The sequence below is a fragment of the Microcebus murinus genome, chromosome 18 (assembly GCF_040939455.1).
Source record: "Microcebus murinus isolate Inina chromosome 18, M.murinus_Inina_mat1.0, whole genome shotgun sequence".
Classification (NCBI taxonomy): domain Eukaryota; kingdom Metazoa; phylum Chordata; class Mammalia; order Primates; family Cheirogaleidae; genus Microcebus; species Microcebus murinus.
In genome coordinates this window covers 29617201-29632598 of record NC_134121.1, presented here as the reverse complement: position 1 = coordinate 29632598, position 15398 = coordinate 29617201, and the positions used below count along the sequence as shown (strand labels likewise).

Here is a 15398-nt window from a genome sequence, read left to right as displayed (position 1 = left end):
TTTCTATTTAGAGGTCCTATACCTTTATCAAAAGAAGGGGACATGTTATAAAGTACAAACAATGAGAAGAAATTCTTAGATATCTCACCAAAAAGAATGTACAGGGAAAAAAACCCAAAAAAACAATGCAATGCTTTGACTAGAAATACTGTCTATAATTCATAGACATCATGGTTAATTAGTTGGATGTCGAAAAATGAGCAGTTGCCTCAAAGCCCGTTTGTTCTGGGCACCATGTGTCTTAAGTTAAAATTCTATAAAGTATGCGGATTTAGAATGGTCTTGTCCTTAACCAAGAAGGAAACATCTTACATTATTTAACTCCCAAATCTTAGCTAGGATAGTGTTTTTTGAATCACCAAAGATAAGATGAAACTGGTAATATGGGATAAGATCAACTCATCAAACAGTTATAGATCTGCTGAAGATCTATATATCCATACAGAGATAGTGAGAAGCTAGGCCATAGGTATCTACAGGCATAGAATTTACCCTGTGCCTAAATCACTGAAATTAATAAGTAAACAATTGTATTTTAAGCTGAGCATGATGGCAAGCACCTGTAGTCTCAGCTACTCAGGAGACTGAGGCAGGAGCATCACTTGCGTGCAGGAGTTCAAGACCAGCCTGGGCAACATAGTAAGATCCTGCCTTCAAAAAAAAAAATTACTTTAGGCAATATTTCCATGTGAAAGAGTGAACCAGAGATTACTAGATGGTCAAGGAATTGTGAAAAAAATATTACTTGGCATAAGAGGCACAATGCTCTGTTCAACTGTTATAGTTTCAAAGGAATAACAGTTGGATTAATTCACAGATATCTATAAAATAAACTGGAGACCCAGGTTTTAAATAAAATATATTCACTTTGAAAACTGTTACAACTGTGAAAAGATTTAATAATATCACATTAAATTCTATACCTATGAAAAGTAACCATATGAAAAATAATTATACCACCACAAGGTTAGAGAGACAGAACAAAGCTATCAGTAAAATAGAAGGACAAGTATAACATGTGCCATAGGAATAAGTAAACACACAATACGTGAAGTCATATAAAATGCTTGAAGGTAATACAAAACAATGAAGCCTGATAGAGGAGGTGCCACACTGGTCATATCTCTAAGCAACAGGCATTCAAACCTCCAGGTGAGCATCTTCCTAATATGCAGATGGCTTCAATACATAGGTCATAATTGGAGAAGCATTTCCTGGTTCAGGAGCAATTTTATAAATTCATTAGACTCTTTTTAGAAGAAGAATCTAAAGCAGAATTTCCCCATGAACTTGTTTCCATAAAGAACTCAAACTGACTAGGCACACTGGCTCACGCCTATGATCCCAGCACTTTGGGAGGCCAAGGCAGGGAGATCACATGAGGCCAGGAGTTTGAGACCAGCCTGGGCAACATAGTAAGACCCCATCAAAGAAAGAAAAGATAGAAAAAGAGAGAGAGAAAGAAAAAGAAAGCTAAAATCATTTAGCTGGATCTTGTTAGACATTAGTAGAAAAGTACTTCTGTTAACAACAGCGGTCCTATTACACAAAGTAGATGGAGGTTCAATAACAAAACAAGATTCACTCAAAAAATGCATTGAACAACATATACTCCTCATTCAAAGGGGAACCAAACCATTTGAGAGGTAGCTGAAGAGACAGTTATTCATAAAAGTCCAATTCCTCATCTATGGGGCTTCTTTAGCTCAAAACTAAGGAAAGCAGCATACATGCTTCATTGTTCTGGCTGTCTTTCAGAAAGGAATCATGGCTTTCTGGAATGAAAATAGGCCTAGAAAAATAATAATAAAGCTTAGTCATGAAGAAGTCCTTTCCCTACTCAAAAGATTGGTATTTTCAGACAAAGGCTAAAAGCCACACAGCAATATACTAGAAATTTCCTACAATGTATCTCTGATGGAAATGTAATTTAAGATTACTGACATATGAGACCTAATTCCTTATACAAAAATCAACTTAAAAAACCATTCTTGCAACAGAGATCAACAACAGTTCATTGAAGTTCCTCCTTGTTGCTGAGATGACTTTACATATAACTTAAATTGCTATGTGATAAATATGGAATATTACTACAGGCAATAGTATTGAAGATGTCAACTTTTAATAACACATGAACTGTTTTGGCGACATATGTTTCAGGTAGCCAGTCACTTGAGAATAAAACAATAAGGTAGTTAAAAAGGCCAACCAGGCCTACTCTTGTAATCTTGAATAAAATATGTAACATTTCCAGGATTCATAAATGTGAATAATTCCAGATGAGCATGATCTCTTAACATTCTCAGATTGAGACTACTGAGATTTATTATTTATTTATTTTATTTCATTATTTTTTTTGAGACAGAGTCTCACTTTGTGCCCAGGCTACAGTGAGTGCCATGGCATCAGCCTAGCTCACAGCAACCTTAAACTCCTTGGCTTAAGCGATCGTACTGCCTCAGCCTCCAGAGTAGCTGGGACTACAGGCATGCGCCATCATGCCCGGCTAATTTTTTGTATATATATTTTTAGTTGGCCAATTAATTTCTTTCTATTTTTAGTAGAGACGGGGTTCTCGCTCAGACTGGTTTCGAACTCCTGACCTTGAGCAATCCGCCCACCTCCGCCTCCCAGAGTGCTAGGATTACAGGTGTGAGCCACCACCCCGGGCCGAGATTTATTATTTAAGTTACCTATCTGAATATCTCATTCAATGCAGGAAAGTAAGGATACAGACTCTACACATCTTTCTGCTTGTTTCCAAGGGACATCTATTGTAACCAAGTTAAAGAGAGGAACAAGTCCTATAAAGTAATAGTCTATATCGAAAATAAAGGCATAGCCCTTGATGGGGAAGCTCAATAAGATGCAAGGTGCAATCCGTTACACAAAACTCCAGAAAGCTAAAAAAATGCATAAAAGTCATTAGCTTCAAAACTTAAAAATGTACCCAGAGACAGACTCAGAAACAGAAGCTTTGGTATTTTAAAAGTGGCCTTCACAAATCAGTTTTATATTTGTTTCCATTTTCTTTCACAGTTTAAGCCTCAATCAAATCAGCAGTCTCTAGGGATTTTGAAATCGCTATAAATTAAAATCCTCTCTGACTCAACTGTTTGACTAATGCTGAGTATTTAATAATTCTACTTGAGACAGAATTTTTGGACAAAATCCGGCTGTGTGCTATCTTCAGATGTTCCCCAGCTGCACCATAATGCAAGGCATCACTTATCTTATTTTCTTTATCACTCAACTTAGGGATAAGAAAATATATTATTACAAACAATTCTATTATTTAGCAGGCCTGGCTGAAACAATTTTATAATACCAATGTAGCAACAGTCACCTATAAAGGCAAAGATCTCCTTCCAGGTATTAATAATACATATTCATAGCTTGTTTCCAAGGATAAGAAATTAATAACTGTGATAGATAGACCAGAGTTAAGTTAATGAATTTCTAAACTTTATGCTTTCGATAATAAAACCATTCAAGCTATAGCATTTGGACTCTCTCTACTTCCACAGATTAGGCACTTTGATACTCAACAGGTTGAGTAAATTGAATCCATATATTGTATTTACGTTCTCTGTCAAGGTTGCTTCGCCACATTTCAGTGATCAAAGGCAAAACAGTCATCAACCCTGTAGCCTTTAATACTATGTTCATTACATTTAATCAAGTGCCAACTCTACTGCACCATTCACCAACCTTAAGAATGTTTAAAAGCATGGCATTGTTTAGCAACATATATGGGCACAGTACTATATTAAAAGACATGCACGGAAACCACCCACAAAAAAAAAAAAACCCATAGAAGAAGGCAAATAAATGCCATCCTCTACATTGTGCAAGAAAATAAATTAAAAATGCACAGAACTGCTCAGTAAACATTTTAGAGGTGATTTTCTACCTGAGGCAGCATCAATCACTGTGGAAATTCCCCTTCGATCAGAGACTGGACGGGATGACCCTGGCATACTGACTGGGTCAGAGCGGACTGGCTGGATCCTGCAATGCAATTTAATTCACATATGTTACTGGTATCAAAACTGTAGCTTGCTACAAAAGACCTTAAATCAGGAATGTTAGAGTAGCCCAATCCATTAAAGAACCATCCATTCTAAAACCAGAGAAACAGTGGAGCTGCAGTCCCTAATTCTTGCATGAGGATAAAACACTACAAACACTCTTTCCACTCCAGGCTCCTTCTAAAAACTTATCTTTGTTCATCATTCAATAGCAAGGGACTAAAAAAATTGACATTAATTTAAAGAGATACAATAAGTAAAATAGTAGAGGAAACAAAACACTGAAAAAGTTTATACTAAAACCTTTGGCATTTGCAAGGGACACATATGCAGAGTTTTGAGAATGTTTAAATTCATGAATAGTACCACAGCTAGTAATTCACTACTTAAAAGGCAGCAATATGTGATTCAAAATTGAGATACTACCTTATAATCCTTAATGAAAGTAACTTTATGTATGACAATAAGAATAGGATAACAAAGCTGTGTAGTGGCTGCATGAGGTTTAGCTAGGATCACTACTAACTAAGCTACCTTCATAAAATTACCAACTAGCATATAGGGATCAATTAGAACCTCAACAAAAGTGCTTAAGAATAATAGACATAGAAATGCCAAGTGTCTCTTTCCAGCTGTTATTAGAATAAATACTATTAACATAAAAGTATCTGGAAGATTAAAAAATCTGAAACTCCCAGGTAACTTAGAGAAACAAACATTGACATAACAGCATATGCATGTATTTCTGGTAATTCATTCATATAATAATTATTTACTGAATGTTAATCGTACATCAGCATTATTCTAGGAAAAAGCAGAAATAAAACATGAAATACAAGGTCTATATGCAGACATATTACATAGCACATGAATATTCAGAACTTGATACAATGAAAACTAAAGTTTAACACTTTAGTGTTAAAAATATAATAAAAGCTCAGAATGAGGAAATGGTGGAATATGTGCATGGTCCACATGAGACAGAGAAGATCTTGTGAAGATGGAACAAAAATTAGGTCTGTATATATTAATACTATCAGGGTATGTATATAGGGAAAGGAGTAAGAAGTATCCTTTAAGTACAGGAATACAACAGACAGAGCCTGGGATTTGTGACCAAGTATGATAAATGAAGGGCATCTCGAGGTGCATGATTTGACTGAAGTCTAGAGTTCATAAAGGGTAGTGGTGGAAGATACATTATAGAAGCCTGAAATGCCACATATGAATTGTAGACTATTGCAGACTAGTTATTTCATTTTATTATTATTATGATTTTTTTTTGAGTCAAAGTCTCGCTTTCTTGCCCAGGCTAGAGAGAGTGCCGTGGCATGAGCAACCTCAAACAGCAACCTCAAACTCCTGGGCTCAAGCAATCCTACTGCCTTACTCTCCCGAGTAGCTGGGACTACAGGCACACACCACCACGTCCGGCTAATTTTTTCTATATGTATTAGTTGGCCAATTAATTTCTTTCTATTTATAGTAGAGACGGGGTCTCACTCTTGCTCGGGCTGGTTTTGAACTCCTGACCTCAAGCTATCTGCCCTCCTTGGCCTCCAAGAGTGCCAGGATTACAGGCGTAAGCCACCGCGCCCAGCCCAGACTAGTTATTGAATGTACAGTTTGAATGTATGTGTTTGAAGGAGGTATAGAATGATCTAGTACAGGAAGGTCAAATTATTGATACCCAAATATTGACCACTGCAATGTAGTACTGCCTATTATTCATTCCATCCTAGCTTAATTTTCTAAGCCAATGATGGTAATCCCATCATAATAATATCTTGGCAGTCCATAATTACTTCTGAGATGGGCAAGACTAAGCAAATTTGAGCTAGTAAGAAAAGAGTGGTAGTTTATTTGAAGTTTCTAGAAAAGAAGTTTTCTTGTTCTTGAGAAAAACATGAAGCTAGCCTCTTATTATGCTGGTGCAAAAGTAATTGTGGTTTTAGCATTGTTGAAATTTGCCATTTGATATTGGAATACATTCTTAAATAAATGTGGTTATGTTATACATCATTTTAATGCACACTTCTTGCTTTTTGTTTTTTGCTAATGACTTATTACTTGCCGTTCATTTTATTTTAGACTATGGAAATGATGTTAGACAAAAAGCAAATTTAAGCAATTTTCTTATTCGAATTCAAAATGAGTTGTAATGCAGAGGAGACAACTCGCAACATCAACAATGCATTTGGCTCAGGAACTGCTAATGAATGTACAGTGCCGTGGTGGTTCAAAAAGTTTAGCAAAAGAGACAAGAGCCTTGCAGATTGGAAAGGTGAAAAAGTGGGTGCCTCATGAGCGGATCAAAAATCAAGGTGAAAAAGGTAAAAGGTGAAAAAGCTTAATAAGTGGGTGCCTCATGAGCGGATCAAAAATCAAAAATATCGTTGTTTTGAAGTGTCATCTTCTCTTCTTGTATGCAACAACAATGAACCATTTCTTCATTGGATTGTGACATGCGACGAAAAGTGGATTTTATACAACAATCAGCAATGACCAGCTCAGTAGTTGGACCAAGAAGAGCTCCAAAGCACTTCCTAAAGCCAAACTTGCACCAAAAAAAGGTCATGGTCAATGTTTGGTGGTCTGGTGCCAGTCTGATCAACTATAGCTTTCTGAATCCCAGTGAAACCACTACATCTGAGAAGTACACTAAACAAATCAATAAGACAAACCGAAAACTGCAATGCCTGCAGCTGCCACTGGTCAACAGAAAGGACGCAATTCTTCTCCACAACAACACTCAACCACATGTCACACAATCAACGCTTGAAAAGTGTTTAACAGGCTACAAAGTTTTGCCTCATCCATCATATTCACCTGACCTCGTGCCTTTCGACTACCACTTCTTCAAGCATCGTGACAACTTTTTGCAGGGAAAACGCTTCCACAACCAGCAGGATGCAGAAAATGCTTTCCACGAGTTCGTCACAAAAAGCCTGAAGCACAGATTTTTATGCTTATAGGAATAAACTTATTTCTCATTGGCAAAAATGTGTCGATTGTAATGGTTCCTATTTTGATTAATAAAGATGTGTTTGAGCCTAGTTATAATGATTTAAAATTCACAGTCCAAAACCACAATTACTTTTTTACCAACTTAAACAGATATGGTAGCATCATCCAAAGTAAAGCCCCCTTCTAGTCTAAAAAACTTCTGATGTGGGCTAATAAATTTCTTATTTTTTCTTAAATTTCCTATTTTTAATTCAATTTGTATTAAGATTTCTGAATAATCGGAGTTGGAGGTGGGGTATCAATGTGGCTATAAATAAAATAACATTGGCCATGAATTGATGTGTTGACGCTGGGCAACAGATATATGGGAGGTTATTCCATTAGTCTCTTTATTTTATATATGTTTGAGCTTTTTCCATAATAAAAAAAGACAAAGATAAAACCAAACTGGTTGGGATGATGAAAATGTTCTAGAATTAGATACTGGGGACAGGTGAACAACATAGTGAATATATTAAAAATTAGTAAATTGTACACTGGTAAATTTTATGTTATGTGAATTATATATCAACTAAGAAGACATAAAATAAATGGTAACCAATTTCTGAGGAGCTAATCTTGAATGGAAAGGGAGGCTTTCTATACTCAGCTTCTCTTACATTATATGATTCTCAGGTCTATTACCAAATAATCCATTAACCTTTTTTTTTTTTTTTTTTTTGACAGTCTTGCTTTGTCACCCAGGCTGAAGGGCAGTAGCACACTCATTGCTCACTGCAGTCTCGAACTCCTGGGCTTAAGTAATTCTCCTTCCTCAGCCTCCTAAGTAGCTAGGACTACAGGTACACACTACCACGCTCAGCTAATTTTTAAATATATTTTATAGAGATAGGGTCTTGTTACATTGACCAGGCTAATCTCAAAGTGCTGGTCTCAAGCAAGCCTCCTATCTTGACTCCCCAAAGTACTGGGATTACAGGCATGAGCCATCCTGCTCAGCCCTTTTTTACATTTTAAATCACTGCCCTGAGAGCTGCCATGAGATTAAGCCATACCTGATTCCCTCACGGATGACAGTCAACATTATACCTGCCTGTTTTTGCTTAGGATGCAGGGCAGCAGACTATCACTGTACTACATATTCTTATTGACATCTTATAGGATGTAGAACAGTGTGTTAGATGTTAAGGGTCAACTAAGCTCCAAAAATCTAAACAAGTACTATACATTTTAAAGAAGAAACTAAAGCCAATGGCCTTCATAGTGCCATTGTGCATAGGCCAGAAGAAATGCAGATGAACCACAGGTGAGGAGCTAGGCTAGAATAAGAGTAAACAAGAACAAGGAAATTATAAATAGCTGGGTTTCTAGCTGGATGCTGGGTGGGAAATGGTACTAAAAAGGACACTTAAAATTAATGTGGGCCGGGCGCTGTGGCTCACGCCTGTAATCCTAGCTCTTGGGAGGCCGAGGCGGGCGGATTGCTCAAGGTCAGGAGTTCAAAACCAGCCTGAGCAAGAGCGAGACCCCGTCTCTACTATAAATAGAAAGAAATTAATTGGCCAACTGATATATATATAAAAAAATTAGCCGGGCATGGTGGCGCATGCCTGTAGTCCCAGCTACTCGGGAGGCTGAGGCAGGAGGATCGCTTGAGCCCAGGAGTTTGAGGTTGCTGTGAGCTAGGCTGACGCCACGGCACTCACTCTAGCCTGGACAACAAAGTGAGACTCTGTCTCAAAAAAAAATAAATAAATAAAAAATTAATGTGAGTCAGATCTGAATTTCCCATTAAAACTGGACTGTAAGTTCTTAACCAAGGTTCTAACTAAAGCTTATCTGTTCAAATTTTAAAATATAAATTACAAATGCAATTAAAAAAAATTATAAGCATCCTGTCCAGTATAAAAGTTTGTAAAAGTTATGGGTGTCTAATAAACAGGACAAAATTCTTATCAAATGTAACAATTTAAAGTCATTTATTAAAAAAAAAAAAAACTGGAGCTATTTAAGTATAAAAAAAGGAGGCTAGGCACAGTGGCTCACACATGTAATCCCAGCACGTTGTGAAGCCAAGTCAGGAGGCTCGCTTGAAGCCCAGTTCAAGACCAACCTGAGCATGAATGAGTCCTCTTCTCTACAAAATATAAAAAATTATCCAGGTGCAGTGGTACAGGCCTGCAGTTCCAACTACTCAGTAATAGAGCCAGATCTGATCTCTCTTTAAAAAATAAAATAGGAAAGTTCTTGAGGAAAATTCTGAAGGATTTATCTACTTTTAAAAGAAGCAAGTTAGAAAAATCTTAGGACTATATCTGATGTAAAGAGCAATTAAGAAAGCTGGAAAAGGCCATGAAACAAATGGACAGAGTTGAATACACAGGGAATGAAGATGCCTTTCTAAGAAAAAGGCCAGGGCCCTATGATGGCAGCTGGTCACAGTCACTAGGAAAAAAGAGAAAGAAACAAACTCAAAGCAAACTAAACAACAAAACAAATACTAAACCAAGTATTAAAAGGAGATGTGTTCCTCTTTATGAATCATTCATTCATTAAGAAGATATATCAGTGGGGGGAAAGCAAAAATGTAAAAAGGGACACCACTTAGGAGCCTACTAACAGGAGATGTGGTTGCTAGAATGCAGACAGGGGAAAGGAGAACAATGGAAGGTTTCTAGATATATTTAGGAATAGAAATGACATAAGATGATGAAGAACTAGATGTGGCAGGTGAGAAAGGAGGGTTGTCAAGGATAACTTTTAGATTCTATCTTGAATAAGTGGCTTGCCAAGTCAGCTAAAGAGATGGGAAAAAGTAGGATTAAGGATGAAATGAAGGGGGTGATTGTGACCTGTTAAGTGTTTGATGCTTCAGAAACAACCAAGAGGAGGGGGCAGCTGGCTGTACTCTAGTTTATATCCTGACACCTAGGAGGTGCTCGATAAGTTTTTTATTTTAAAGAGACAGGGTCTTATTCTGTTGCCCAAGCTGGTGTGCAGGGACATAATCAAAGCTCATTGTAACCTCAAACTACTGAACTCAAGTGATCCTCTCATAGGATCTACAAGCTTGCACCACTGCACCCAGATAATTTTTTAACTTTTTATAGCTATGGGGTCTTTCTATGTTGCTCAGGCTGGTCTCAAATTCCTGGCCTCAACTAATCCTCCCTGCCTCAGCCTACCAAAGTGCTGGGATTACAGACATGAGTCACTGTACCTGGCCTAAATATGTATTATATTTTTTTAAAAAATACATGTATCAGACATAATCCAACTAGGCAATAACTTACGTTTTGTTATAAAAATTTGTTATCGCTATTGACAATGAGACAAACAAAAACACATTTCTAACATATGACTGGAACATATTTTCCCATATTTCCCCAAAAAAACCCATTTTTTAAAAGATGTGCAAGAAAACAGTCAGAGGGATGCTTTATACTCAAATCAAGATATATTACAGTATTTTTTAAACAGAAGATAAGGAAATTAAGATTATATTACATTAAATTAAGCCCTTTATTGTCTGTTACACCCTGATGTGTCATGTTCTGGTATAACAAACTGCTAAGCAAATTTGAGACAGCAAAAGCCAAAAATGTCTCTGACTTGCATTAAAAAAAGCACTAATAATAAAAAACATACTTTGTATACCTTGTACTATGATTCTTATAAGTAAGGATGAGAGAATATATATTGTGAAAATGATAAACTATAAGTAATATGTACCAAAAATTTCCATCTAAACACTTTTTATAATCCAGAAAGATACTGGATTAGATAAAAATCACAGATGAAATTTAACTAGCAGGATCAGGAAAAGAGGATAGAATTAGACTTCAAGAGTTAGAAATATGAGCAAAGCATCATAAATTGGAATGGCTTGAAAAGTATACTGAATATTAGATTTAGGGAAAATACAACAAGAAAAATAAATACTTATTGAATGTAATGTGATCCCGCATAAGATCCCATGTAATGACAGTGAATTACACAAATAGTGCATGTACTCTACAACAGGATACTGTGCCAAAAGGAGAAATGTCAATATTACATACAATGCTCATTTCAAATAACCACATTGGTTCTGTCATTCAAACCACTCCCTACTTCTTATTTCCTACCTGAGACTGTTGAGGTCAAGGTCATCTGTATCAAAATCCAAAAGGGGCTGTGGTGTGTCACTTGGACCATGAGATTGCAACACAGATGAACTGGATGATATGACTGTGGTTTGGCCTGAGGGATGGATGGTTTTGAACTGGAACTGTGGACCCATCCACAGACGTCTGTGGGGCCCAGTGTGCGTTACAATTTCGACCTGGAACAAAGTAGGAATCATGATTTAAATGTATTGTGACTCCACTTGAGATCCTTTCATGATCCCCCATCCCTTCTCTCAACACCCACATTCTCCAAGAAGCCCATCTTAATGAAGTGGGAGAGGGAAGGGGCACCCACAATCAAAAGGCAATAATAATCACAGACTATGTAGAACTCACAAAATCCCTCTACTGGTTTTCATCAACATAAACCAAAAAATACATTTTTTCTATATATATATACACACACACACACACAAACACACATACATAAATAATACATACACACACACACACACACACACACACACACACACAATACAAAAATCATATGAAAGTAAAAGGACCAGTTGCCTGCCTCATATAACTATTTTCAGCTCCCTAGGGTCTACCCTTTTCATTCATTCTAGACAGTACTTACCATGTTGTGGGCATGCACTGAATACTACACCTATTAATCCACAGATTAAAAGTAATTCCTTCACTGAGGATCAAGCTCATGACAAACTTGAAGTTGTTCTTGAACTATCCAAGGAAAAGAAAAGGTCTGAAATAATTTTTAGTACCTGAATCCAGTTTCTTTCCACAATTAAATATTATAATATTTAGTATACTGCCCTCAAAATCCCCCAAAATCTACTTTCAAAGGAAGAAATTATTATATATTTTCTGTCAAACTAGATTTTTGTCTTCAAAATGATTACTTAGAGTGTTTTCTCAATTGCCACAAACACTGACCCAGCCATTTTATGGGCTACAAAACAGTAATACCAAAATGCTTTATGAATTTCATGCTCTATGACAAAATAGAGAATGTTGCCAATATTACTACTGTAAAGATAAAACAGAGAGTAGAAGACACTGGACAAAACCTGAAAATATACATATTACATTATTTTGCAAACAACTCAAGAAATTAAATATGCAAACCTTCAGTGCAGACTATTTCTTAATGTCTTGTCATTGCTACATCCATGTCTGTTCAAATACTTTATAGAATTGACTTTCAACATGCCTTATTATTGCCCTGAATTTTTTTATATTTAATCACATTTCTCTGATTGTGGTGATTAATTCTTAACAAAACATAACTGAAAAGGTTCACAGACAAGAAGCTCTGTGTTTGTGGATCCAAAAGAGCAAAAGCATCATGGTCTTTGAACAATATTCACATTCCCATTAATCACAGGGAGAAAAATATTCAGATTGAGGACAGTGATTTCTGATTCAAGTAGTTGTATTCAGCAATGTAAATTAGGCCACAGATAAAGCATTCTGTGTATTTTAAGCTCAAAACCATCAGTGTCACAGAGCCGAGAGGTAAACAGATGCCTGTGTAATTTCACTGAGGCGATGGCCAGATGTTCCTACTCACTCTCCTGTTGTGTGCAGGACAAACATATTGTATATACTTTCACACTGACAGCACACATTACCCCTTTTTCTAACTGAAAAGTTGAAGTGAAGGACAGTGGTTCCTTTGCCAGCATTCTTTAACAACATTTTGATTCTGGAACAACACAAGCATTTTGGGTTTACTTTATCTTGGTATTATCAAGAAAGGATGGATTTCTCTACACCAGGAACTTAGGCATTGACCCTACTTAAAGGAGCTTCCTGTGAATATCTTTAGTATGATAAAATAAAACTATGTTACCTAAACACTGTTTGATTCTTCATTTTCCAGATTTACTTTAATTTTTCAGGCCATCCTCCCTGAGAAAGCCATGCAACTATAATACAAATGGCCTCCAAATTTTTGGAGGCACCTGTCTGATGAAAAGCCACCAGACTGGTAATCTGAGACTGTCATTAACTTCAGAAAATGATGTCAGACTTGAGGCAGACATAACAGCACTTGTAATGAAGTCATCTGTAATCTCAACATTTTGAAATCTACCCAAGCATCTTTGATTTCAAAGCCCTTGAGATGAAGATAGCTTCACCTGGGAAGGGTCGAGGAACAGTTAAAGTTGCTACAGGACTAATTTAGAGACGGCTAGAAACAGCATTACATGGGCTTAGGAAAGGAAGTTGTGTACCACCGAATTCTGCAAAGGAGAATGCAGAATTTCCACGATGAAAGTATGAACCCAATCTTCATAAAATGTTGGCTCAACAGAACAAATCCCAAAGATTGTTGAATGGCTTCACTGTTTTAACAAGGTCAACTTTTGGTTAAACAAGATGAAAATATGTTCAAAGAGTCTATTTAAATTCCAAGGTCCTAAGCACTTTAATGGATTGTGTGAAAGATATGCATATTTTATGCCCTCTACATGAAACCTAACACATATATACACACACGTGTATGTATAATGTACATATATATTACAGTAATATTTATGAGAAATTTGTAATATGGAAAGGCTATCAATTAATTCTCGTTGATTCAACAGAGTTACCTACCAATTCTCCCCACTTTCCTTTAATGAAAAGAATAAGACAGTGAATTTCTGTTTTTGTTTACTTTAATACCCCAAATATTTCAGAATTTTACCTGAGATAGCCATTCTTCATCCTCCTGTCCACTATGGTCAGAAGCTAAACTGTCATAAGACCCATGTCGAGTAATAGGCCCAGGACTTCCAGGGGGAACCACTACAGGAGAAAGAAAATGGATTTAAACCACTTTATTACATGCAGTGGAAAATGGACATGGGCACAACTATATTGGATACTGTGGCAATTTATAAGGCAAAATATGATATTTAAAGCACAGGGGCAATTCAAACAACTAATTAATAAGACTTACATTCTTAGGAATAAGATAGATCTCTAAGAGTATACTTACAAAAAACTACAGAAATTAATAATGACACCTGACCATTTATTTCTTTTATAAAGAAATTAATGGTAGACTGTAAGTTAAAGGCAAATGAACACTGAGGAGCAGTGACAAATCTATTCACTGGGAGATTATTAATATATAGAGATTCGTTAAAGAGCTTATTTAATAGTTTCATATAAATTCTAGGCATAACATGCATATTGAATCAAAAAACACTTTCAGTTTCCGAAAAATTCATTTAACCATATAAATAAGTCATTTTATTAGATACCTGAGTAGTTTCCCTGATTAAATAGGATGATACAGTCAAACTATAAACCACGTACTTTCTCATACAAAGAGGAACTTTTGCTTAGTGAAAGCAATAAAATAATCCAACAAACATTTACTGAGTTCCTACTATGAACCAAATATTATCCTTCCAAATTTTAGTCTCTTCTTTGGAAACTACCACTGACTCATTCTATCTGTCTACCTACCTCTAAAAAGACTCTTTTTTAAGAGCAGTTTTAGGTTCACAGCAATAAAGAACTGAAGGTAGAGAGACTTACCATCTACTCCCTATCTCCATATACAATTTTAATACTCAGGAAATCAAGCAATGAAGCACTGAGTGGAACATAGAAAAAAAGTGGGCAAAAGTAGGAAGAAAAGTAGATGATCATTAAGAAATGTGGAAGAAATAGAAAAAAATGTGAAACAGAAAACCTCATAATTTCCACCATCCAGAGATATTTGTTTTAACCACTGCAAATCTTATACTTTACCAGCAACTTGGGAGGCTGAGGCAAGAGAACAGCTTGAGCCTGGGAGTTTGTGAGCTGAGCTGACACCACAGCACTCTATCCCAGGCAACAGAGTGAGACTTGGTCTCAAAAAACAAAAACAAAACAAAACAAAACAATTAAATTTAATTTAAAAAAATAAACAGACTGATAAAAGCTTATCTTGCTGCAGGAGGAGAAGTGGTACCTAATTAGGTGAATTACTCATCAGAGGTACCTATAGCAGTAAAACAGAGGTACCTATAGCAGTGGTTAAAACTTTTAGCTGCTATATCTTCAGGTTTGCAGTTCTATAGATGAGAGGCATGCCGGCATTTGCCACAAAACACAAGTGATCGCAAAAGCATACACTTAAATTCTTATGATAGTGAATGATATCATGAAGAGAAGAATATCATAATAATCAACTATTACTTAAAAATTCTTTTGGAAATAATTCTGGTATATATCGCAAAGCTGTTAAGTAAATTTGTGTTTTCAAAAGGCTGAACTGTCTTCA

The 15398-nt window shown here is 36.2% G+C and overlaps 1 protein-coding gene across 19 annotated transcripts in view; it reads right to left on the bottom strand.

Moving 5' to 3' along the window:
- Positions 1-15398, bottom strand: part of BCAS3 (BCAS3 microtubule associated cell migration factor) — a 539137-nt gene that overhangs the window by 252839 nt on the left and 270900 nt on the right. For 18 of the 19 annotated variants that reach the window (XM_075994398.1, XM_075994401.1, XM_012775078.2 and 15 more), the window contains 3 exons: positions 13824-13924; positions 11126-11322; positions 3914-4011 (listed from right to left, as the gene is read on the bottom strand). In XM_075994398.1, coding sequence (XP_075850513.1) covers positions 3914-4011; positions 11126-11322; positions 13824-13924 — 396 coding nt within the window. Of the gene's footprint in view, positions 1-662; positions 1793-3913; positions 4012-11125; positions 11323-13823; positions 13925-15398 lie in introns of those variants that run through there. The other variant, XM_012775634.3, reaches the window with a different exon arrangement.